The sequence below is a fragment of the Saccopteryx bilineata genome, chromosome 2 (assembly GCF_036850765.1).
Source record: "Saccopteryx bilineata isolate mSacBil1 chromosome 2, mSacBil1_pri_phased_curated, whole genome shotgun sequence".
In the NCBI taxonomy this organism is placed as follows: Eukaryota; Metazoa; Chordata; class Mammalia; order Chiroptera; family Emballonuridae; genus Saccopteryx; species Saccopteryx bilineata.
The window spans coordinates 394112191-394136202 of NC_089491.1; the positions used below are offsets into that span (position 1 = coordinate 394112191).

General features: G+C 58.2%; 1 protein-coding gene across 8 annotated transcripts in view; it reads right to left on the reverse strand.

Annotated features, from left to right (window-relative positions):
* MPRIP (myosin phosphatase Rho interacting protein) overlaps nucleotides 1-24012 on the reverse strand; it is a 177133-nt gene that overhangs the window by 30169 nt on the left and 122952 nt on the right. For 7 of the 8 annotated variants that reach the window (XM_066264491.1, XM_066264490.1, XM_066264488.1 and 4 more), the window contains 8 exons: nucleotides 22383-22524; nucleotides 21411-21524; nucleotides 19787-19843; nucleotides 18499-18567; nucleotides 16135-16224; nucleotides 9572-9681; nucleotides 3666-4224; nucleotides 1173-1289 (listed from right to left, as the gene is read on the reverse strand). In XM_066264491.1, the coding sequence (XP_066120588.1) occupies nucleotides 1173-1289; nucleotides 3666-4224; nucleotides 9572-9681; nucleotides 16135-16224; nucleotides 18499-18567; nucleotides 19787-19843; nucleotides 21411-21524; nucleotides 22383-22524 (1258 nt within the window). The remainder of the gene's footprint in view (nucleotides 1-1172; nucleotides 1290-3665; nucleotides 4225-9571; nucleotides 9682-16134; nucleotides 16225-18498; nucleotides 18568-19786; nucleotides 19844-21410; nucleotides 21525-22382; nucleotides 22525-24012) is intronic. The other variant, XM_066264489.1, reaches the window with a different exon arrangement.

Consider the following 24012-nt stretch of genomic DNA (forward strand, 5'->3'; position numbering starts at 1 on the left):
AGAGGAGGGTGGGGGCACATGGGGTGCCCAGGGCCATGGTCAAAGCTGAGGGAAAAGAAAAATGGAAGAAAGAAAGAGAAGGCAGAGGGAACATGCAACAAAAATGGGCTGGACAGAGGCAGGAGGCAGACTGCCCAGAGGGCTCAGGTGCTGCCCCATGACTCAGCCTGAGGCAATCTGGAAATGGTGACACAGCAACTGTGCATAGAGATTCAGGGTCACTGAGAGCTGGAAGGACCCTCGGGGACCAGGTCTATGTCTACCCGGCAAGGAAAGGCTAATACTGTGGAGGAGGGGATACCAGTTCCTGCTGGTCAGTGGCAGGGCCTGCACTTGACCCAAGGACCGTGACTTGAAAAGCCAGGTCCTCAGCCTTGGCAGAGAGCCCTGTTGCATCACCCCATTTTGCTTTCCCTAGTAACCCTTCCTCAGTTGTGTCCCCACCAACATGTCACCCCATGGAGCAGGAGTGAGCTGTTTTAACCCAGAACTAAAACAGGCCTAGAAGGCTGCAGGGTAGTCAGCCCACAATGCTCTACCTCGTCCAGCTGACCTACTGTCCGGCGAGACACCCTGAGCAGTGCCCACTGCTCTCTGTGAATCTGCCTGCTGACCGGGACTGTGACACAGAGATCTCTGGTGATGGACACTGCGTTTGGACCCAAGCCGTGACCCTCCTCATCTCCTCCTCTAGGCTGCCTGGTGGGTGGGCTGGCTCAGGGCTGGGTGGCCACATTTCCCCCCTGAAACCTCAGTCTAGGTAGCACTGGGGCCCCTAGGCTAGGTCTGCCGGCAGGAATGACACTCAGGGACGGGGATCCAGCGCTAGGTCTGCAGCTGAACTGGGGCAAGGGGGCACTTGGCTAGCTACGTCATGCCAGTTTCCTCTATCTGTAAGACAGGCCTAAAATGGCTCTTGTAAAAACTATTAAAAATATCATGCAAATATATGGTATTTATAATAAACATGTACTGGGTTACTTATGAGAGCCAAAAGAAAAACCACCAAAATTATTTTATTGAAAGACAAACAAACCCTTAGGCAACAAATTTCAGGCAGGTTCCCCAAAAAGTAGCACCAGGAGGAGGAGTACGCAGGCCCGTGGCACTGAGCCACGGTCTCCCGGACGGGGCCCCGCGGCTGCCCCGCCCAGGCAGGCCCTCAGCCCTACCTGCAGCACATAGCCCTCCCGGGCGCTCTGCTCCCGGCCCAGGGCCACCCTCAGCTGGTCCTGCAGGAGCCGGTTCTGCTCCAGAAGGTCTGAGGCCTCCTTCTGGCTCTGCTCCAACTGTTGGCAGAAAGACACACGTTTTTTAGGCAAAAAGATGGTAACAAACAGGAGTCACCACACAGCAGAGGCCCACGGCAGCCCTGACTCCAGCGAGGCCGGGCACATGGACTGCTTCCTGGCTCCCCGACCGCAGGCCAGGAAGAGGCTGCCCTGCCTGCACCACAGCGCCTGGAACAGAAGGCTGCAGCTCCAGCTGCAAACACACACACACACACACACACGCACACGCACACGCACGCTCCAGACACACACACACACGCACGCACGCACACACACACGCACACGCTCCAGATACACACACACACACGCACGCGCACACACACACACACGCACACGCACCAGATACACATACACACACACACACGCACACGCTCCAGACACACGCACACGCACACACACACACACACGCACACGCTCCAGACACACACACACACACACACGTAGCACGTAACACGGCAGACCTGCTGCCCAAGCGCTCACGTAGCTTCCACACCTGCCTACGGTTCTGACACGCAGATCCCACCAGGAAGTGAGGCCCTGTGCCCGCATCAGAAGGAAGATCCTCTACTGGACCCTTCAGCCTCCTCAGCATGGTCAGACAGCCCGCTGCGGCCCTGTGCCCTCAGCATGGTCAGACAGCCCGCTGTGGCCCTGTGCCCGCCTCAGAAGGAAGATCCTCCCACTGGACCCTTCAGCCTCCTCAGCATGGTCAGACAGCCCACTGCTGTCCTGTGCCCGCCTCAGAAGGAAGATCCTCCCACTGGACCCTTCAGCCTCCTCAGCATGGTCAGACGGCCCGCTGCGGCCCTGTGCCCTCAGCATGGTCAGACGGCCCACTGCGGCCCTGTGCCCTCAGCATGGTCAGACGGCCCACTGCGGCCCTGTGCCCTCAGCATGGTCAGACAGCCCACTGCGGCCCTGTGCCCTCAGCATGGTCAGACAGCCTGCTGCAGCGCTGGGCACGCCTCACCCCAAGCCCTGCCTTGGCTTGTACTGCAACAATTCCATTTTTATGCAATGGATTCCACATAAAATTCTGTTTGCCAAAAGGGTTCCTGAAGGTTTCCCCGAGATGTGGAAAGCAAGCAAGCTACTTCACACTCTTCTTGCTTTCCACGGCTTTGAACTGTCACTCATCAACTCAGCTCTTCCCTGAACATTCCCTAGGTGCCTACGGGGTGCTGGGCCTCGTGGGCCCCGCCCGCCCCGCCCTGAGGCTGTGGTCAGCAGGGAGACGCAGGCAGGCGGGCGGGTGCTGCCAGTGTGCTGTGAGAGGCACGGAGGCCAACTTCCAGACACAGCTGTTTAAATCAAATGTGCGGTTAGCGTGCCCGCTGGCCCATTTTGGCACCTTACAGCAGCGTTAGTTTGAACTGTTATTTATTGCATCTTGCCTTTATTATCTTATTAATAGGCGCAGAATGTAGAAGTAAAGTCAATGTGTTCGTGCTAGTAATAAATTTCAGCCTCATGAATTTAGTAAACTAGGAAAGAGAAGAGCAGTAAAGGCAGACTAAAGTGACAAATCTTTCATGTGAATTAGCTACTTATGTAAAAGAACACATCTGAAACATAAAACCGTAATGTTGTACCTCCGTGGCCCGGAACTCCCTGTTCAGACTTACAGGCCCACTGGTGAAGTCTCCAGATTTGACTTCTGGCTACATTTTCATGAAGGAACATATTACGCTACAAATATGTGCGGGGGCTGGTTACCCATCTCTGCGGAGAGGGCTGCCCTGCAGAAGCCTCTGCGGCACACACAGCCCCTGCCGAGTGATGAGTGGCCGGGCGTGCTTCAGCTGCTCGCCCACCAAGACCCCTGTTCTATATTTCCAATATTCAGAACCCACCTGCCTCCCCTGCCTCCCCTGAGGTCCCCCCCGCGGTCACCAGGCTGCTGGGGAAGCACCCACACTCTTCTCTGCTCCCAGCTTTCGCCTGCTCAGCCCACAGCTGCGTAGTGCAGCTCAAACCCAAGTCTGCTCACAGTCCTCTCCCACCTGAACTCTCTAGTTCCTGCCGGAAGCAGGACGGGCCACCTGGGCCCTGCAGCCCTGCTAACCTCTCCTCTGGCCACCCAACTCCAGTGGCAGTGCCTCCGCCACACGGCAAACGACTCTGTCCTTCTGGAAAGGGTGGCACCTCCCTGCCACCCTGCATGAGCTGGAACTCCCTGTCCCTCTCAGCGACTACACCAGACTCGAAGAACTTGTCATTCCGTGTGTCTACCTTCCTACCTGCTCTGCAAGCCCCTGAGGGGAGGGGACCCGTCTCTCAGTGTCAGGCCGCTGCCAGTCACAGGGCATGCTCAGGAAGGCTGCTGCATGGAACCCACCCAGCTGTCCACCTGGGGCCACCCTTGGTGGTTACCTCCTTCTCCAGCAGAGAGGTCAGCTCATGAGTGGAGAGCCGGTCACTTCTGTCCTCAGAGGAGGACAGGTGCAGAGGGGCGATGGGCACCTGCTTTTCTTCCCGGAGAGGGGTAGTCTCCACCTGATGCCACCGCTGCTCGATCTCCACATGCACATTCTGGGTCTTGAGGTCGGGGGTCGTGGGCGGGCCTGGGCTCCGATCCACCTCCATGCGGGAGGCCGGGTCTTCAGGGGGCCCGTCCACAGCCTCCAGCGCCCCGAAGCGCTTGCGGCGCTCTTCCCGCCGGCGCGCACGCTCCCGCTCCAGCTCCCCCGGCTCCGCCTCGGGCAGGGTGGGGGGCCCTGAGGCGCTGGCCCTCTCCTGAGCGAGGGCCTGCTGCAGGGGGCGGAACTCGGCCCAGTCGAAGGTCTTGGAGCGCCCCTCCCGCCTGCGCTCCCGGGCCCGGCTCCTCTTCTGCTCGGGGTCCAACTCCCTGGGCTCCGCCTCCGGCTTCTCGCTCAGCCTCGCACAGGTCTCAAAGGGGGCGCCGCTCCGGTTCCTCTCCTCGGGCAAGGAGCTGGGGCGGGACAGCAGCTGTCAGGCCCCGGTCCTCACCCCAGGTCCTCACCCCAGGTCCTCACCCCAGCATCCTCACCCCAGGTCCTCACCCCAGGTCCTCACCCCAGGTCCTCACCCCACGGTCCTCACCCCAGGTCCTCACCCCAGGTCCTCACCCCACGGTCCTCACCCCAGGTCCTCACCCCAGGTCCTCACCCCACGGTCCTCACCCCAGGTCCTCACCCCACGGTCCTCACCCCACGGTCCTCACCCCAGCATCCTCACCCCAGGTCCTCACCCCACGGTCCTCACCCCAGGTCCTCACCCCAGGTCCTCACCCCACGGTCCTCACCCCAGGTCCTCACCCCAGGTCCTCACCCCACGGTCCTCACCCCAGGTCCTCACCCCAGGTCCTCACCCCAGCATCCTCACCCCAGGTCCTCACCCCAGGTCCTCACCCCAGGTCCTCACCCCACGGTCCTCACCCCAGGTCCTCACCCCACGGTCCTCACCCCACGGTCCTCACCCCAGCATCCTCACCCCAGGTCCTCACCCCACGGTCCTCACCCCAGGTCCTCACCCCAGCATCCTCACCCCAGCATCCTCACCCCAGGTCCTCACCCCAGGTCCTCACCCCAGCATCCTCACCCCAGGTCCTCACCCCAGGTCCTCACCCCAGGTCCTCACCCCACGGTCCTCACCCCAGGTCCTCACCCCAGCATCCTCACCCCAGGTCCTCACTCCAGGTCCTCACCCCAGGTCCTCACCCCACGGTCCTCACCCCAGGTCCTCACCCCAGGTCCTCACCCCAGCATCCTCACCCCAGGTCCTCACCCCAGGTCCTCACCCCAGCATCCTCACCCCAGGTCCTCACCCCAGGTCCTCACCCCAGCATCCTCACCCCAGGTCCTCACCCCAGCATCCTCACCCCAGGTCCTCACCCCAGCATCCTCACCCCAGGTCCTCACCCCAGGTCCTCACCCCAGGTCCTCACTCCAGGTCCTCACCCCACGGTCCTCACCCCACGGTCCTCACCCCAGGTCCTCACCCCAGGTCCTCACCCCACGGTCCTCACCCCAGCATCCTCACCCCAGGTCCTCACCCCAGCATCCTCACCCCAGCGTCCTCACCCCACGGTCCTCACCCCACGGTCCTCACCCCAGCATCCTCACCCCAGCATCCTCACCCCAGCATCCTCACCCCAGGTCCTCACCCCACGGTCCTCACCCCAGGTCCTCACCCCAGCATCCTCACCCCAGGTCCTCACCCCAGCATCCTCACCCCAGGTCCTCACCCCACGGTCCTCACCCCAGCACAGGGCAAGGAGCTGGGGCGGGACAACAGCCGTCAGGCGTGGCTCCCGGTCCTCACCCCAGGTCCTCACCCCAGCACAGGGCCCCACGCCACTGCTCCCCACAGTTCCTTCTCTGCCTCTGGTCAGCTTCCTCAGGGCAGGGAGGAAGGACACTCGGTCCTCAATTCCTTGAAGGGAACCCAACCTGAACTGAGTGGGAACAGGAGAGCCAGGGCCACTGAGAGGTGCCCTGCAGGAAGGTACTGTGAGGGCCCCGAATTGAGGAGAGGCTGTAGGGAAGCGTCACGGTGGCCCTGTCACTGGGAAGGAGCACAGGGCACCCCTGTTCCATGTAGAGCCGAGGTCAAGAGGCCGTCTGGCTGTTCCAGGGACAGGTACCGCCCAAGCCCTTCACGAGGCAGACCCACCTGTGGCAGGCATGTACTGGGCAGTTGTGACAGGATGAATGAGACCAGCCACGTTAATAAGCAGGGAATTAACATGGTCAGATCTGGGTTTTAGAAAAACCACCCTGGAGTCTGGTGTGATAGACGAATCCGAGTGACAGGCCCCTGCTGACCTGGGGACCAGACGGAAGGCCCAGGTGGCACAACACACCCTCCCCACGCAGCAGCTCATTGGACAGAGGGAGAGCTGGATCCTCACGGGCACTCTATGCAGCAGCTCATTGGACAGAGGGCAGGTGGCACAACACACCCTCCCCATGCAGCAGCTCATTGGACAGAGGGCAGGTGGCACAACACACCCTTCCCCATGCAGCAGCTCATTGGACAGAGGGAGAGCTGGATCCTCACGGGCACTCTGCCTGCCCAACAGCGAGCACACGCCTTTCCCAGTTTGCCCCAAAGCAGATTCCTGAAGAGGAACCAACCCGGGCAGAGTGAGGCCAGAGGCCATAGTCACGGTGCTTGGAGGCAGGGAGCTCCAGGCCCTCTGGACAAGCCCCCAGGACCAATAACCTGAACGGGGGAGGAAGGAAGAGCAGATGAGGAAGCCACGTGGGGCTGCAGGGGCTGGGAGGGGCTGCAGGGAGCACAGTTTCAATGGGGACAGCGAGGAGAGAGCAGCCAGTGACAGAGGCATCCAAGAGTAAGTGACCGGAGTGGCCATCACCTGCTGGGCTCCCTGTCCCGGCAGCTAACTAGTTAGACACAAAGTGCTTCAGAGTGCTAGGACCTATAAGCTTCCAAGTTAGGACCACATAAGCATCAGGATAAAAACTCTCCAGGATGGACCTTTTGATGCCCCTGAACTGAGCGCTGGGCGGCGGGCAGTACAGGACACGGTGCATGGCAAACGGGACACAGCAGCCAGGTCAGGACCTGCCAGTCTCTCCACAGAGGAAGCCCCACCGGGTCCCTGGAGCCCCAGGCAGGAAGCCCCACAACTCCCACCAGACACAGCGGCTGGGGCACCTGGCTTCATTGGACGCCTCTGGTGTTCATGTTTCCCGTTTGTTTTGGGGACTTTGCCTTGCACACTAAAAAAATCCCTATTTTCCTCAAACTATAAAAGCCAAAATAAGCACAAAGGCTGAAAACAAATTGGAGAAACAAATTACTCCCCTAATTCTGAAGTAGATCCTAGGCAGAAGACAACTGTCATGTCAACCTTCTTACAGAAGCAAATGACTGGCCCCTGGGTACCCACAGTCCCCTGTGGCACCAACGCCCCAGCGTGGAAGGGACGCACCAGCCTGGAAGATGCCGCTCTTAAGCTGCGTGTGCACAGAGTGTGCTCGAGTGTGTCCTTCATGCCTATTCTGAGGGCAAAGCCACACAACCCCGCCAGCTCCTGAGGCCCCAGCTGGGCAGGGACGGGTGAGCAGGTGAGTGCCCGCAGCTAGGACAGGCCCTGACCTGAGCCCAGCGGCCTCCGGGCGGCCACACAGGAGCCTCGGCGAGAGGCCCGAGCCACCCTTCCTGCGCTGCTGCGGGGCATCCTCACGTGCTCACGGAGCTCACTGGCCTGCAGGCGCTGGCCCTGCTCCTGAAGGCGGGAGCTGAGGGTCGCCACGGAGGCTGCCACGGGACACAGCCCCCGAGGTGGGAGCTGAGGGTCGCCACGGAGGCTGCCACGGGACGCAGCCCCCGAGGTGGGAGCTGAGGGTCGCCACGAAGGCTGCCACGGGACGCAGCCCCCGAGGTGGGAGCTGAGGGTCGCCACGGAGGCTGCCACGGGACGCAGCCCCCGAGGTGGGAGTGCTGCCTGCATCTCTGCACACAGGTGTGCTCTGCTAACAAGACACCAAGAGCACCTCTCGGTCACCACCTTCTGGTCTCACCAACTCAGGAACAATCAACCGTTCTGTTCGTTTTAATAAAGAATGCCAATAAACACAGGAAAAAACTAAAGAAAAAGTTATTCTGGGTTCCTTCTCTTTCCTTTCTTATTAAAAGAGGTGCCGTGTCACCAGGAAGGCAAGGACGTAAGGAAGGCGTGGCATGGCCAGAGCTGCCCAGGCCAGCAGGGCACACGGCAGACACCGGTCACCCGGTACGACCTGCACTGCAGGAGACACGCTTGGGCAGTCGTTTCCTTTAAACAGCACGCCTGCGAAGTGTGCCCGAGAGGCCCCAGGACAGTGCCGGCTCCGAAGCCTTGAGAGTCTGGGCCTCACAGAACCAGCCCCACAGGCTGCAGCGGGTCCTCTCTCTTAAAGTGAGGCCGCAGGTCTCTAACTCTCAGGGCCGGCGGAGGAAGGCACGCAGTGAGTCAGAGAATCGCGAGCGTAGGGACAGGAGCGAGTTGGGAAAACAGTGTTCCCACTTGGCTTTGGCACCAGCAGATTCAGAGAGTTCTCCAGGCTGCATGGAAATCCAACAGATGTAGGAGTGAGGGGACAGAACCCTAGAAGACGCTGGGGAGGCCTGGCCTGGGCTGCCCTCACCCACGTGGAGCACAGCCACCGGGACGCCCAGGGCCCACACCCACATCAGTCCCGACAGGGGCACAGATGCTCCTTGTGTGGCAAAACCAACCAGGCTTAAAGGAGGAAGAGGTGACCTGATGCAGAAGAACCAGGAAGCCAAAAGAGCAGGGGCCAGCCAGCGCTGGGACCCAGGAGGGAAGGGAGGAGAAGGCTGTGCTGGCCCGGCGTAGAGCTCAGAGGGAAGGGAGGAGAAGGCTGTGCTGGCCCGGCGTAGAGCTCAGAGGGAAGGGAGAGGGCTGTGCTGGCCCGGCGTAGAGCTCAGAGGGAAGGGAGAGGGCTGTGCTGGCCCGGCGTAGAGCTCAGAGGGAAGGGAGAGGGCTGTGCTGGCCCGGCGTAGAGCTCAGAGGGAAGGGAGAGGGCTGTGCTGGCCCAGCGTAGAGCTCAGAGGGAAGGGAGAAGGCTGTGCTGGCCCGGCGTAGAGCTCAGAGGGAAGGGAGAGGGCTGTGCTGGCCCGGCGTAGAGCTCAGAGGGAAGGGAGAGGGCTGTGCTGGCCCGGCGTAGAGCTCAGAGGGAAGGGAGAAGGCTGTGCTGGCCCGGCGTAGAGCTCAGAGGGAAGGGAGAGGGCTGTGCTGGCCCGGCGTAGAGCTCAGAGGGAAGGGAGAGGGCTGTGCTGACACGGCGTAGAGCTCAGAGGGAAGGGAGAGGGCTGTGCTGACACGGCGTAGAGCTCAGAGGGAAGGGAGAGGGCTGTGTTGGCCCGGCGTAGAGCTCAGAGGGAAGGGAGAGGGCTGTGCTGGCCCGGCGTAGAGCTCAGAGGGAAGGGAGAGGGCTGTGCTGGCCCGGCGTAGAGCTCAGAGGGAAGGGAGAGGGCTGTGCTGGCCCGGCGTAGAGCTCAGAGGGAAGGGAGAGGGCTGTGCTGGCCCGGCGTAGAGCTCAGAGGGAAGGGAGAGGGCTGTGCTGGCCCGGCGTAGAGCTCAGAGGGAAGGGAGAGGGCTGTGCTGGCCCGGTGTAGAGCTCAGAGGGAAGGGAGAGGGCTGTGCTGGCCCGGCGTAGAGCTCAGAGGGAAGGGAGAGGGCTGTGCTGACACGGCGTAGAGCTCAGAGCTCGGGTCGCAGAAGAACCAGCCCAGAAGCAGCTGAGGCCGTGGCCCCTGGGGAAGGTGCGCCCCGTGCACCTCACCTGGTCACATCCGGGGCCGAGGTCGGATGGACGTGCTTCATGATGGTCTGAATCCAGTTCCGCCGGATTCCGGACGTCATGGCAGAGAGGGTGAACTCCCCCTCCTTCGTCTGCACAGAAGACAGGGCACCCTCAGTGAGCCCCCAGCCGCCTGCCCCCCCCAAAGGAAGTCCTGCAGGGAGGGTGGCGGCCGGGTGGCCTTCTTAGGAGCAGCCCACTTGGGATAAACGAGATCTGGAGAGCACAGGACACAGCAAAGCTGTGAACGGAACCTGCCTTCCTGGAAATGGCTAACTCAGGCACCGCCCTCTCTGCTGGACGCATGCTGGATGCATGCTGGACGCAGCAGGCAGTTCCTGAGCATCGACAGGTCTGGGCACTGAGGCAGCTCACAGACGGGAGAGAAGGAGTGAGCAGGTGGGGGAGCAGAGGGGGACAAAGGCCCACAGCACAGTGGGGCTGCGCTGGGCCCTATGGGTGACGAGGGGTGGCAGGAGGGGGGAGGGGCGCATGTCCCAGGCAGGGGAACCCGTAAGAACCCAGGCCCAGCGCCACACAGCCACGCTCACAGGCACACAGGTGACCAGGAAGAGGCTGGGAGGGCTGGGGCAGAGGGAGGCCATGTCTTGGGCTGAGGAGAGGCAGGGAGGCCTGCTGGACGGTTAGTTAGGGCGGTCGTCCAGGAAGCTAGAACGCGGGTGGTGGCAGTGGTGACAGAGAAGGAGGGGAGCAACCCCTCCATCTCCTCACTTGGACAAGCTGGTGGGACATCAGTCAAGACAGAGGCACAGGCCTGCAGGGGAGGCCACGTGGAGACAAGAGGGCGGAAGCCGACGAGGGCAGAGAGGAGGCAGCAGGGCCAGCGAGGGGGGGTGAGGATGGCTCTGGGGTGCGGTCCCTGCATCCCCAGGGGCCTGTTCTACACCGCCGAGAGCGGGTGGGAAACACCGCGGCCGGCCGTTTCTACGGAGTGCATTTCCCTGCTTCTGCAACTACAGGCTCCTGTCTCACAGAAGTGGGGGTGTCAGTTCTGTTCTTTAAGCTGCTCAGGCTACTCAGAAACAAAGCCACGAGACAGGTTAGAAATCAGCTGACGGGAAGATGAAATGGCTAAGACAGTTCTGGTTGGACAGACACAGACTCGTGTGGCCATGGACCAGACACAGGAGACCACATGTGGTCTGGAGAGCTGCAGGGCACAGCCTGGACCTGACCTCACCCCCGCCCCCCTGCCGACAGCCCACGGCCCCTCTCTCCTTTGATTTCCTTGCTGGGCTCCGAGGGTGAGCACGGCCTCTAAGTTCTCTGAGCGCTGGCCCTCCCTGAGCCCGAGACCCACTCACACTCATCCTAGAGTCCTCCGCCTCCTCCCACGCCCACGTGTGGGCGTCTCTGCAGTCTGAGCTCAGCAACCTCCTCGCTCTCTCCCATGACCTCACCCCCCACCTCCAGCAGGCCCTTTCCCAGCGGCAGGTCCCCACTGTGGCTGCCTGTCCAGTGTTCTCAGAGACAGCCAGAATTCCGGGGACTCCACTCCTTTTGTGTAGTTACCTCTGCTCCCGATTTCTGCCCAAAGCTGGCCATACTCTGGGGCACAAGCCCTCACAGCTGCCTCCTCCCTCCCTCACGCCACAGTGCCTCACAGCCACGCCCTTCCTTTCTGCTTCCACCACTCCTGCCTCCACCTTCACCTGTTCAACCACCCGCACGTCCCTCCTGCCGGGTGCGTTCACTGACACACAGCCCCCGAGTCTTCCCACACGTTCCAGTGCACGCAGCACATGCCACAACCTCAGGATGAGACTGGCGTCTGACCTGGCACTCAGGGCTACCTCGTGGGTGCCACGAGGTCTGGTGGCTAGGCTAGGGACACTACACACTCATCCCTCCATCCTTGTCTCTCAAGACACTCAAGTTCCCTGGTAACCCAGGCTGAGGCCCCTCCAGGGCCTGCCCTCCCACACAGAAAGCAACCTCTCTGGAACTAGACTCCTGTGTCCATGGGGCACACGGAAAAGCACCAGAACTTGGGATAAGCTCCCGCCTCACTGTAAAGAGAAGAGACTGCTGGGGGAGAGCAAACTGCACGGTTCAGACCCTGGAGTAACCAGGCTGTAACCTGCCCCATGATGGGTGCTGGCTGAGGTGACTAGCCACCCTCACCGCAGAATGCCCTGCCCAGAGAAGCCTGCTCTTCAAGGCGGGGGGAGTAAGGCTGAGGGAGGGGACTCCGAGCGGGGCCCAGAAAGCCAGAACTCGCCACTGTCTCCAGTGCTGTTGAGGAGGCTGAGGCCGAGCTCACGGAGCATGTTGACTCCTCCTGCAGAGGACCAGGGCAGAAGAGCATTACAGCAGGGCGGCTAAGGCCCTAAGATCCACCGAGCCATGCCCTGGCCCTCACGCCGGGCCATCTGTGCAACCCCAACTATGACTTGGCACCCCAAAGGGAGGGAAAACCATGGCCAGTGGCCCAATGGGCCGGCAGCAGGATTTCTCCTTATAAACGGGCATCCTGGCCTTCAGTTCGGACCCTCAGTCCCTTTGAGTCTGGTTAACACAAGTCAGGCTCAGTGGCCTGACCTACTCTCAGTCCAGTGATACAGCCGAGTTTCTGCGTCCGAAGATCTGAAGGCAAGACCAGAGGTGGCCCGCTGGCATCCCAGCCTCTGCGAGGAACAGCTGCGGGCCCCCCACGGAGGGAACTCTGCCCGTCAGGCTGCTCTTCACCAACCACAGACTCCTGGGCTCTCGTGAGGACAGAATGAGCTCTGCGGAGAGAGGTCTGTCCCTGTCCCGGCTCCTCACAAGGAACATCCGCACCCTTGCTACTCAGGGCGGGGCTGGCTACGCAATCCAGACCCCGTGCCACGAGCGGGCTGGGGCTTCGGGCTGTGGAATCAGCTGGCCTCCGAGAGGCCTGACCTGGCACTCAGGGCTACCTCGCGGGAGCCTGCCTTCCACCACATGGACGCGACTCAGTAGTCATGACGATGATGAAACCTCAGTAAGAACTCAGGACACCAGGCCTGGGGAAGCGCCCTGGGTCGGAAGCTCTGGGTATAACCACACAGCAACACCAGAGGGTAACGAGTGTCCCTGAGGACACAAAAGGTCGTGTTTAGGACCCTCCCACTTGATCCTCCAGGTGTCTCGTCCTTTGGCAGGTACCCTTCTGCTAAAATAAGACCCCAGTTGTAAGTGTCCTGCTCTCTGAGTACTTCTGGCCAATTCTTGAACTTGAGGAAGGTTCGGGCACCCCCCAAACTTGTAGCTAGCATCAGAGTGGGAGCAGTTGTGGCCATCAGGGGACTGACGGTGTACTAACCTTGAGCCTGGCTAACTCTGGGTACTAACCTTCAGTTAGTGAGTGAGCCTGGCTAACTCTGGGTACTAACCTTCAGTTAGTGAGTGAGCCTGGCTAACTCTGGTGTACTAACCTTCAGTTAGTGAGTGAGCCTGGCTAACTCGGTGTACTAACCTTCAGTTAGTGAGTGAGCCTGGCTAACTCTGGGTACTAACCTTCAGTTAGTGAGTGAGCCTGGCTAACTCTGGGTACTAACCTTCAGTTAGTGAGTGAGCCTGGCTAACTCTGGGTACTAACCTTCAGTTAGTGAGTGAGCCTGGCTAACTCTGGGTACTAACCTTCAGTTAGTGAGTGAGCCTGGCTAACTCTGTGTACTAACCTTCAGTTAGTGAGTCAGCCTGGCTAACTCTGTGTACTAACCTTCAGTTAGTGAGTGAGCCTGGCTAACTCTGGGTACTAACCTTCAGTTAGTGAGTGAGCCTGGCTAACTCTGGGTACTAACCTTCAGTTAGTGAGTGAGCCTGGCTAACTCTGGGTACTAACCTTCAGTTAGTGAGTGAGCCTGGCTAACTCTGGGTACTAACCTTCAGTTAGTGAGTGAGCCTGGCTAACTCTGGGTACTAACCTTCAGTTAGTGAGTGAGCCTGGCTAACTCTGGTGTACTAACCTTCAGTTAGTGAGTGAGCCTGGCTAACTCTGGGTACTAACCTTGAGCCTGGCTAACTCTGTGTACTAATCTTCAGTTAGTGAGTGAGCCTGGCTAACTCTGGGTACTAACCTTGAGCCTGGCTAACTCTGTGTACTAATCTTCAGTTAGTGAGTGAGCCTGGTTAACTCTGGGTACTAACCTTCAATTACTGAGTGAGCCTGGCTAACTCTGGGTACTAACCTTCAGTTAGTGAGTGAGCCTGGCTAACTCTGGGTACTAACCTTCAGTTAGTGAATGAGCCTGGCTAACTCTGGGTACTAACCTTCAGTTAGTGAGTGAGCCTGGCTAACTCTGGGTACTAACCTTCAGTTAGTGAGTGAGCCTGGCTAACTCTGGGTACTAACCTTCAGTTAGTGAGTGAGCCTGGCTAACTCTGGGTACTAACCTTCAGTTAGTGAGTGAGCCTGGCTAACTCTGGGTACTAACCTTGAGCCTGGCTAACTCTGGGTACTAACCTTCAGTTAATGAGTGAGCCTGGCTAACTCTGGGTACTAACCTTCAGTTAGTGAGTGAGCCTGGCTAACTCTGTGTACTAACCGTCAGTTAGTGAGTGAGCCTGGCTAACTCTGGGTACTAACCTTCAGTTAGTGAGTGAGCCTGGCTAACTCTGGGTACTAACCTTCAGTTAGTGAGTGAGCCTGGCTAACTCTGTGTATTAACCTTCAGTTAGTGAGTGAGCCTGGCTAACTCTGGGTACTAACCTTCAGTTAGTGAGTGAGCCTGGCTAACTCTGGGTACTAACCTTCAGTTAGTGAGTGAGCCTGGCTAACTCTGGGTACTAACCTTCAATTAGTGAGTGAGCCTGGCTAACTCTGTGTACTAACCTTCAGTTAGTGAGTGAGCCTGGCTAACTCTGGGTACTAACCTTCAGTTAGTGAGTGAGCCTGGCTAACTCTGGGTACTAACCTTCAATTAGTGAGTGAGCCTGGCTAACTCTGGGTACTAACCTTCAGTTAGTGAGTGAGCCTGGCTAACTCTGGGTACTAACCTTCAGTTAGTGAGTGAGCCTGGCTAACTCTGGGTACTAACCTTCAGTTAGTGAGTGAGCCTGGCTAACTCTGGGTACTAACCTTCAGTTAGTGAGTGAGCCTGGCTAACTCTGGGTACTAACCTTCAGTTAGTGAGTGAGCCTGGCTAAGTCTGGGTACTAACCTTGAGCCTGGCTAACTCTGGGTACTAACCTTCAGTTAATGAGTGAGCCTGGCTAACTCTGGGTACTAACCTTCAGTTAGTGAGTGAGCCTGGCTAACTCTGGGTACTAACCTTCAGTTAGTGAGTGAGCCTGGCTAACTCTGGGTACTAACCTTCAGTTAGTGAGTGAGCCTGGCTAACTCTGGGTACTAACCTTCAATTAGTGAGTGAGCCTGGCTAACTCTGGGTACTAACCTTCAGTTAGTGAGTGAGCCTGGCTAAGTCTGGGTACTAACCTTGAGCCTGGCTAACTCTGGGTACTAACCTTCAGTTAATGAGTGAGCCTGGCTAACTCTGGGTACTAACCTTCAGTTAGTGAGTGAGCCTGGCTAACTCTGGGTACTAACCTTCAGTTAGTGAGTGAGCCTGGCTAACTCTGGGTACTAACCTTGAGCCTGGCTAACTCTGGGTACTAACCTTCAATTACTGAGTGAGCCTGGCTAACTCTGTGTACTAACCTTCAGTTAGTGAGTGAGCCTGGCTAACTCTGGGTACTAACCTTCAGTTAGTGAGTGAGCCTGGCTAACTCTGGGTACTAACCTTCAGTTAGTGAGTGAGCCTGGCTAACTCTGGGTACTAACCTTCAGTTAGTGAGTGAGCCTGGCTAACTCTGGGTACTAACCTTCAGTTAGTGAGTGAGCCTGGCTAACTCTGGGTACTAACCTTCAGTTAGTGAGTGAGCCTGGCTAACTCTGGGTACTAACCTTCAGTTAGTGAGTGAGCCTGGCTAACTCTGGGTACTAACCTTGAGCCTGGCTAACTCTGGGTAGCCCTTGAACCACCAACTTTAATGATTACATGGCCAATGAGAACTGTCCTAGGTATCTAACCAGATTATTTTTCCTGAGGGCAAGGGCAATGATTTGCTCATCTGAGTCCCTAACAAGGTTGTGGGGGAAAAAGACTTCATGAATTTTCAAGTTCATGAAGAATGAACTAAAGAATAAGTGAATAAAAACCCGTACTCTGAGCTTTAAATAAGTAACCCTTCCCTTCTTATTCCCCATATCCCACACATCCTTCCATTGTCCCAAACTCTAGGATTAAAAACAAAACAAAATTAACCTTCAGTAACAAAAAGCTTCTAAAGAGTTCTGAAAGATACTAACGTCTCAGTTTTGCTCAGATCACAAGTTGGGGTGGGGGTCAGGTGCCTCAGGACTGAGGCAGAGACAGGACAAGGTGCCTGATGGAAAAGGAAAAGGAAAAGGAAAAGGAGGCCTGCTGACCAAGCCCGTGCCGTCAGGCCTGCCCACAAGGCCCCTGGACTGGGACATCGGGTTCTCGAGAAAACATCCAGCCAGTCAAACCTGTGTCCCCAACCTCCAAGCCAGTCTCCAAACTCCACCTTGTACTCACATGTATCTGAAAGCCGTAATTTCTCTGGACAGGATACTCCGTGACATCGTAACACGTAGACAAGTCAATTTCCCCATCCAAGTCAGCCGCCTGCAGAGAAAAATGGGAAGGCCGTAAGAGATTAGAAATGAAAGACAAGATGAGAAACACAGATGGTCACGCCCGACTTTGTGTCTGGCCTTCTCCTTAGTGAGCATGCACCGTCACGGCGAGGCCCTCCCCGTCCCGTGCTTCCGGGAAGCAGCAGCGCCATCGCTCCCCATGTGTCTCCTGCCAGAGACATCCCTGATGTGCTCAAATGTGCTGGCATCACAACCTCTTTATGTTCTTAAAAACTCAGGACCTCAGAGTTATACGAACTTGACCTATTGATATTTACGATATTAAAAATTAAACTGAAAGAAATGTAAACATATCTATTCACTTAAGTATACAAATAAACCCATTTCATTTTGAAATAAAAATAGTATTTAAAAAACCAGTGTAATGCCCTGGCCAGATAGCTCGGTTGGTTAGAGCGTTGGCTGGGAGCACAGAGCTGCCAGTTTGATCCCAGTCAGGGCACACACAGGAGCAGATCAATGTTCCTCTCTCTCTCTCCCTTCCTCTTGCACTAAAATCAATAATTAAAGACTGAAAAGAGAAATCAGTGATAAGAATGGTATTGTTTCCAATTTTTATAAATCTCTTTGGCTTCTCATCCGCTTCTACACTCAGTCTGACACACATATTGTTTTGGCTGAGGTACATGAAGATGGTCCGGCCTTACACAAAAATGGATTTGAAAAAGGGAGATGCATTTTAATAGTCTTCAGATAATGGAGGCTATTTTTTGGTAAGTGGTAGTTTCTTAAAGGTTAACTACAAAGTGGAATCTGAAATTATATCATGGGACTTTCTGTACTAGGTTACATTAAAACCCACACTTCACCTTGCCCTATGAATAGCACTTCGACCCACGCACGACCGTGTTATGTTATGTCTTGGTCCTTCGGAAGACCGTGAGTTACACGCTTCCTACTGTCACACACCTCATTTTGTACGAGCAAACACTGCGTTTGTCAGTCTCTCCACCTATTTGGTCAGGAGAGTCTGCAAGTAAAGGAAAGCTGACAAATTCATTCACGATGGTGAATACGAGTTTCCCAAAGTTTCTATTTTTGCATGAACGCTCATTTTAGAGCACCGGTAACCAATACTGTCAGTTGTCTTCCTAAAAGGAATAGGCTCGCTTGATTCCTTTTCAAGAAAACATCTGCTGAACACCCACAGTGAACGAGCAGTCTGTCTCAGCTGCTCTTTCCAATGCAGAGGGTGCCACACAAGGAGGAGCTACCGGTCAGCGGCAGTGTGGACACAGGCACGGCACTGCCCCACCAGATGGCCACTTGCTTTGGTGTGAAGCAAACACGACTTACGCTTACTTCCAATTTCGAAGCAGAATATTAAAAATACAGGTCTTCAAAGGATTGAGACAATGAAATGAGTCACTTTCTTGGACACTGAAAGAGTGGTAGTGGAGAGACGCGAGGTCATCTCGGGGCTGAGCCTGCGGCGGGCGGGGCATCGGCAGTTGTGCCCCCACTGCTTTTGTCATTAGTGCAAATGTGAACACAATGAAAAAGGCAAACGGCATCTTGGTTTTATAAACAGCAGCCCCAAATCCCCAACCCCTTAAAGGGTCTCCAGGGGCCATTAGCCCACACACCAAGAAGCGCCGGTTTATGCGCGTGGCGGACACACTCGGTGCCTGGCCGTACACTTACACGTGCTTCCGTATTCCCTGACGCTGTGCCCAGAGGCCTGCCACCCATGCTAGTCTGCACCAACCTCGCATCACCAAAGTCTTTCCACAGCGCTACATTACAAACAGTATTTTTAGATTCAGGGCATGTAAATACATACAGCTAGCCCCTAATGAGAGATGTTCAGGGTCTCTCCAATCGCCTGCAATTACAAAAGTACAGAACGACAAATCTTGGACATAGACCTTTCTGCAGGTGGGAATACACCTGAAGGATCCTGGAGTGGAACTACAAGGGAAAGGTTAGAAACATACTTGCTAAATTGCTAAAATACACATACACATGTATAATATATACATATATACGCATATTTTGTAGGTGAAGGAAAAGAAAGACCCCAACATGCCTGGCAGGAGCCGATGGTGGAAGGTCTGGAGCGGGGGCACTGCATTCAGACCCCACCAGACCTGGGCCAGGAAACCCAGGCGGCAGTGCGGACACTCAGCAGCAGACAGACAGCACTCTAGCGAGGAGAAGCAGTGGTGCTCGGGAGCCCTGCGCCCCCGGTGCTGTGTGAGCCCCTTCAGCTCTCTCCCCAAGGGAAGAAGCCGATACTCACCTCCTCGGCCACCGAGTCCCTGTAGTACCTCAGGCTTTGATCAGCAAGGACAAACCAGTGTTTCTTCCACTAAAACAGAAGGGAAGATACAGGCTCAACTATCACGCAGCGCATTTACTGCCCCTCGGTGCTCTGCGCCAGAGGCTGGGGCGCCCCTCTGGGCACTTGTAAAGCAGAGGGCAGTGGCCCTCCTGCTGCTGGCAGACACACAGGGAACGGTTCAGGCCGCAGGCAGCCATGCACATGTGATCGCCGGGCCGCAGGGCCTTTGCTCAGCCGTGGCTCCCCAGTAACAGGGCAGGAGGGAGAGCTGGGGCGGGCCACAGGCCATGGGCTCCCCGCAACCACAGTGGTGTGGCTGGCGAGCAGTGCTCTGCAGTCCTCAGTCTCAGCTCCAGAGGCTGCGGACAGGGGCGGGGCCCTCAGAGCTGAAAGGTGGCTGTGGCAACAGCACCTTCATTCTAAGGAGCCACATGTGAGTCAAAGCCACCCACAGGCTGGTGAACCAGAGAGGTGTGACCTGCAGCCAGCAGGTGCAAACGAGCCATCCAGAGTCCCGTCTTCACGGTGAGGAGCAAGGAGGGAGACTTGAGTCTTCAGGAGAGACCAGAAGGATTAACACAGAGGAGAGAGCAGAAGAGGATGCTCCGGCACAGCCACTCAGAAAGCAGGTGTGGACAAGGCTGAGGCCTCTCAGTACGACCTAGCAGGCTTCTCTTCACGCCTCCTTGGAGGTCTGGCCTTCTAGCCCCAAACGGGGTCAAGGTGGGGCAGGCAGGTCCAGAGGCTCACGGCTCTTCCTGCTCGAGTCTGACGGCAAGAACGTGTCCCACAGCTCTCCCCGGGCCGGCCTGGCTGGCATCCGACGGAGTCTGGCCGCACTCAGCAACTGTCTACTTGGCTGCTTTATATGCAAACACAAGCCAACAAGCAGAGAGGCCTCCCTGTCCCTGCGAAGCCCGGTCTCTCGGGGGAACTTTTATAGGAAACGTCGGCAGGTGGGGAGCTGGTGCTGGGGGAGGTCCCCGCGGCCCGAGGCCAAGAGCACTGCCGGGCACGGGGGAGCAAGCTACCACACGGCAGCAGGCAGGCCTGGCTGGTGCCTCTCACTGCAGAAGGGGGGCTGTGAACGCCCACTTTTCTGAAGAGATGGGGTCTTGTCCATGAGACCAGGTGCTGTGCCAGAGGGGGCAGATGGACCCGTGCTCACTGACCAGCCAGGGACAAGGCCAGGTGGGCCTCGCAACTACTCCAGCCCCCGAGAAACCACAAAGCTCTGCACACTGACCTGGCCATCCTCATACTGCTTGGTCAGCCAGCCTTTCTTGAAATTCAGCAGGTCGGGCTGAGAAAAGAAAAAAGAAAGTTCAGAGGGAAATGCTGTGGTATCCCAGCCATGGGCCCAGGGCGGCTGACAAAGCAGCCATCTGTCCAGGTGAGGTGGGCACCAGGAGAAAGGGTTCCACCACCTACCAGACAAACCTGCACGGCCCCCCGTGCCCTAGAGGGTGCTGCCTACTGCCCTCCACAGGCACCAGGAGGGGGTCTCTGAGGAAGGAGAGGCCAGGACGGGCAGACCAGTGTGAAGGAGAGGGCTCAGCCTCACTGCCCCGGGAGCAGCTGGGCTGCCGGTGCTCTGAGACAGGCCCTCGCTCCCTCTGGGAGGCAGAGAAGAGTGGCCCAGACGAAGAGCTGCTGAGCGCATTACGTGGAGGGAAAGGTCTGCAGTGGCAGCCGAAAGGAGAATTCAGAAGTTCTTGCAGAAGCCAAGAAGACTGAGAGAGAAAGACAGAGAGCCGGAGACCACATCTGGTCTGCAGCAGACACAGCGGCAGCCCTGGCCAAGACTCTTAGGCCACCTATGCGTCTCAGGATGAATTTCAGTCTCCATTTCCCTACAAGGAGCAAAACCAGGACGGCAGACAAGCAAGCAGGGCCTGCACAAGGCGCTGTCTCTGCTGGGCCCCCTGCACCTATGCTGGTCACACACACGTCAGGGTCACCTGTGGCCACCTGGGCCCTGCTTGTATCCTGCGTCTGGGGCCCGTAAGGCCGGTGGCTCCGAGAGACATGGATCCCCACCCGCTCACCACACGTGCTCACAGCTTTCCCACAGCCATCCTGACCGGAAAGAGCTGTGACTTTCCTTGTCCCCAGGACTGGGAAGGACTAGAGAGAACAGACGTGTTGTTGCAGAACAATGACAGCAACACCCGTTCTGGGGGCCTCTGCACCAGGCCCGTGAGCAAAACTTAGAACTCAAGGAAAAACCAAACTTCCTTCAGGTAAGAAAGCTCCTGACCTTGCTCCAGATTCACGTCACTCTGGCTGGTGGCTGCGCGCCCCAGTGGGGGAGAGGTGGCCCCAGCCCTGGGGCTCCTCCGGAGCTAAAGGACAACACAGAGCCGGCCCCAGGTCACCACACAAGCAGCTGTTCCATTCTCTCTGGCGTGTCGGTGCTGGTGCAGCGATGGTGCTACCTGGACGCCTTCTCACCACTCCCCACCTATGCCCCCACGGCTGAGCACAGACGACCTGGGACAAGAGCCTGTTCCCTCTAGGGTGAAGCCCAGGAAAAAGACAAGTACTCCCAGCAAGAGGGGCTCCTGCCTCCAAAATGTCACAGAAACAAATATCCCAAATGAGAAGAACAGGGGTTTCCTGCGTTGGCCCTGATCCCCCGGAGTCAGGGTTCTGCTGCCTCAGCCAGGTGGCCTCCACGGGGCCCTCCGAGCTCAGGATGCCCCCACAGCCGAGGAAGGGAAAGACACAGAGCCTCTGGTTTCCACAGACACGAGGCCGTGCACAGGGGGACGGCCAGCAGATGCACGGACAGAAGCAGACAGCGACCTCAAGTGACAGAGCAGCAGGAGCGGCGCCTCCAGGCCGCGGTGCCGGGCGCCTGGGCTCACCGTCAGGGAGGACTCCATGGACCTCCTGTCCAGTGACTTGGCTCTTCGGTGTGGAGACAGGGGGGAGGCTGAGGCGTCCGGGAGAGGAGCTGTGGGGGCATCAGTGGGGAGGTCCTGTGGCAGAGAGTAGCCGCCAGTCAGTATTAAGCATCAACTCGGCAGGGAGTCCGGCAGCCACAGCGGTGGGAGGCAGGACTGTAGGGACCTTGCTCCCCAGCGAGTGCCGCTTCTGCTGCGGCCGAGGACAGGAGCGCTTCCGCCTGCCCCCCAGCGCCGTCCACGCTGCTCCAGGCAGGGTCTGGAGGCTGCAGGAGCAGCCTCTCACCAGTCACACCACTCCCGGGCCCCGTCCACGCTGCTCCAGGCAGGGTCTGGAGGCTGCAGGAGCGGCCTCTCACCAGGCACACCACTCCCGGGCCCCGCCCGGTCACCAGTCACACCACTCCCGGGCCCCGCCCGCCCGGTCACTTGCTTCTTGGGGTTGCAGAAGGAAGAGCCTGAGCTCTGTGGTTGCAAGCAGAGCAGCAGGCCACCTCGGAGTCCAGAGAGATCGGGGAGGATGGTGGCATCAGACACAAGGCCACAAGAGGCGGGCAGGCTGCTTGGGGGGAGGGCTGGAAGTGAGTCTAACCCAGTAGAGCAGAAAAGTGAGGGTCATGGCTGGCACGGGAAAGAGAGAGGAAGAGCAGGGTCAGCCTTGTGACCAGGCGCCTCAGAAGGAAGAGAGGCTCTAACACCACCAGGATGTAAAGATCGCCAGAACAGCCTTTAGCAGAGACGGACAAAGTTCTGACAGGAAGACAGAAGACAGGCTTCTCAGAAACGCCCTGCTGGAGAAGATGAGACCCAAGCGCAGGGCTGTGAGAGGAGAGCGGCAGCCCAGCAGAGTGTCCGGGGCGCTGGGCCTTGGAGGGCGGGGCCGGTGCCCCACGCAGCCCCACGCAGCCCTGCTCGGGCGGACGCAGCGCTCACCCGCTTCCTGGGGAACGCCCTCTTCTCACTGCGGCCCTGGCGCGTGTCACTGGAGGGTGGGGGCCCCGCTGACAAGTTGGTCTCCATGTGCTCTGCCTTCTCAATGTCCAAAGCTTCAAATTTCTCAATTACCTGGGACCTCCTGCAAAAGAGGACAGGTGGCTGCTGGGGGGAGACAGGGCCACCCGCAGACCAAGGGGGGCCTGGTCAAGTCGCAGAGGGGCTCCTCCGGTCAGCACCCCACAACTGGCCATCCCAGCTCCCCCCCCCCAGAGTGTGTAGGCTGTGCACTGGGCCAGCTCAATGCCGACAGCCCTCCCTGAGCCCCCTCCCCACTGCGCAGGCTGCCCCCTGCCTGGCCCGTGCCGGAGGCCCTGAGGGTCGTCGTGCAGGGTCACTCAGCAGCCACACAGCTCGGCAGCAGCCCCTCTCCTAAGCCACAGACGCGATCAGAAGGCAACCCGCCACCTTGGAGGGGACAGCCTGTCCTCATCAAACTCCCAGCAGACCAGGATGCAGCCCCCACCCCAGGGTGTCCAAAGTTCAGCAAGAAAAAGGCCCATGAATTAACATAGTTTCTGCCAACAGTAAAAAGGATCAAAAACCAAATTAAAACAAAACAAAGCAAGTTGATTTCATGTGAAAGTGCCGGCGGCATCGTCAGGCCATCTCTGCTGGAGACGGAGCTGAGATGGGGGCGAAGCAGGCGGAGGAGGGGCGAGTAACGTCACACAGCGACACAGCAGGAGAGGTGGAGAGGGGCAAGACCTGGAAGAAAAGAAGGCTGGAGAATAAGTAAACAGGAAAGGACTGCTTTGTAAAATCAAATAATGGCAAATCGAAATTATCCAAAGAATTAAGGAAACAAAACCCGAGGTGAGAGGTGATCGCTGAGGAGGAGAGGCCCCCTTGTCCCGAGTCACCAGGGGTCCCCAGTGGGCGTGGGCCGGGCGGGGCAGACGGGGCCTGGATGTTGCTCGTCCACAGCTCACACGGCCAGAAGCCTGGCCTCCCACAGTAACGCCCAGCAGGTGCCCCGACGCTGCCTCCTGGGGAGGACTCTGCATTCTGGACAAGTGGTGGGGAGCGGAAGGGAAGGGTGTGGAAGGTCTCTGAACCCAGAAGACTAAACTACTCCATAAGGAAGAGAGGAAGCTGCCTCACAACACAACAGCCCCCGTCCCACCCTGGGCCAGCTTCTTCCCCAGGGAGGGCGGCCAATGTAAACGGACCGCTTAGGTTTCTCTATCAAAGAACGCTCACTACTGGGGCACCCGTCCTCTGCTCCTCCCTGCGCTTCCACAGAGCACGAAGCTCCTGCGGACTCTTCTCCGGGGACGGGACTCGTTCCCAGACCGGCCTGCAGGGCCAGCCGTGCAAGGGCACCCGTCCTCTGCTCCTCCCTGCGCTTCCACAGAGCACGAAGCTCCTGCGGACTCTTCTCCGGGGACGCTTCTCCGGGGACGGGACTCGTTCCCAGACCGGCCTGCAGGGCCAGCTGTGCAGGGGCACCTGTCCTCTGCTCCTCCCTGCGCTTCCACAGAGCACGAAGCTCCTGCGGACTCTTCTCCGGGGACGGGACTCGTTCCCAGACCGGCCTGCAGGGCCAGCCGTGCAGGGGCTGGGGAGG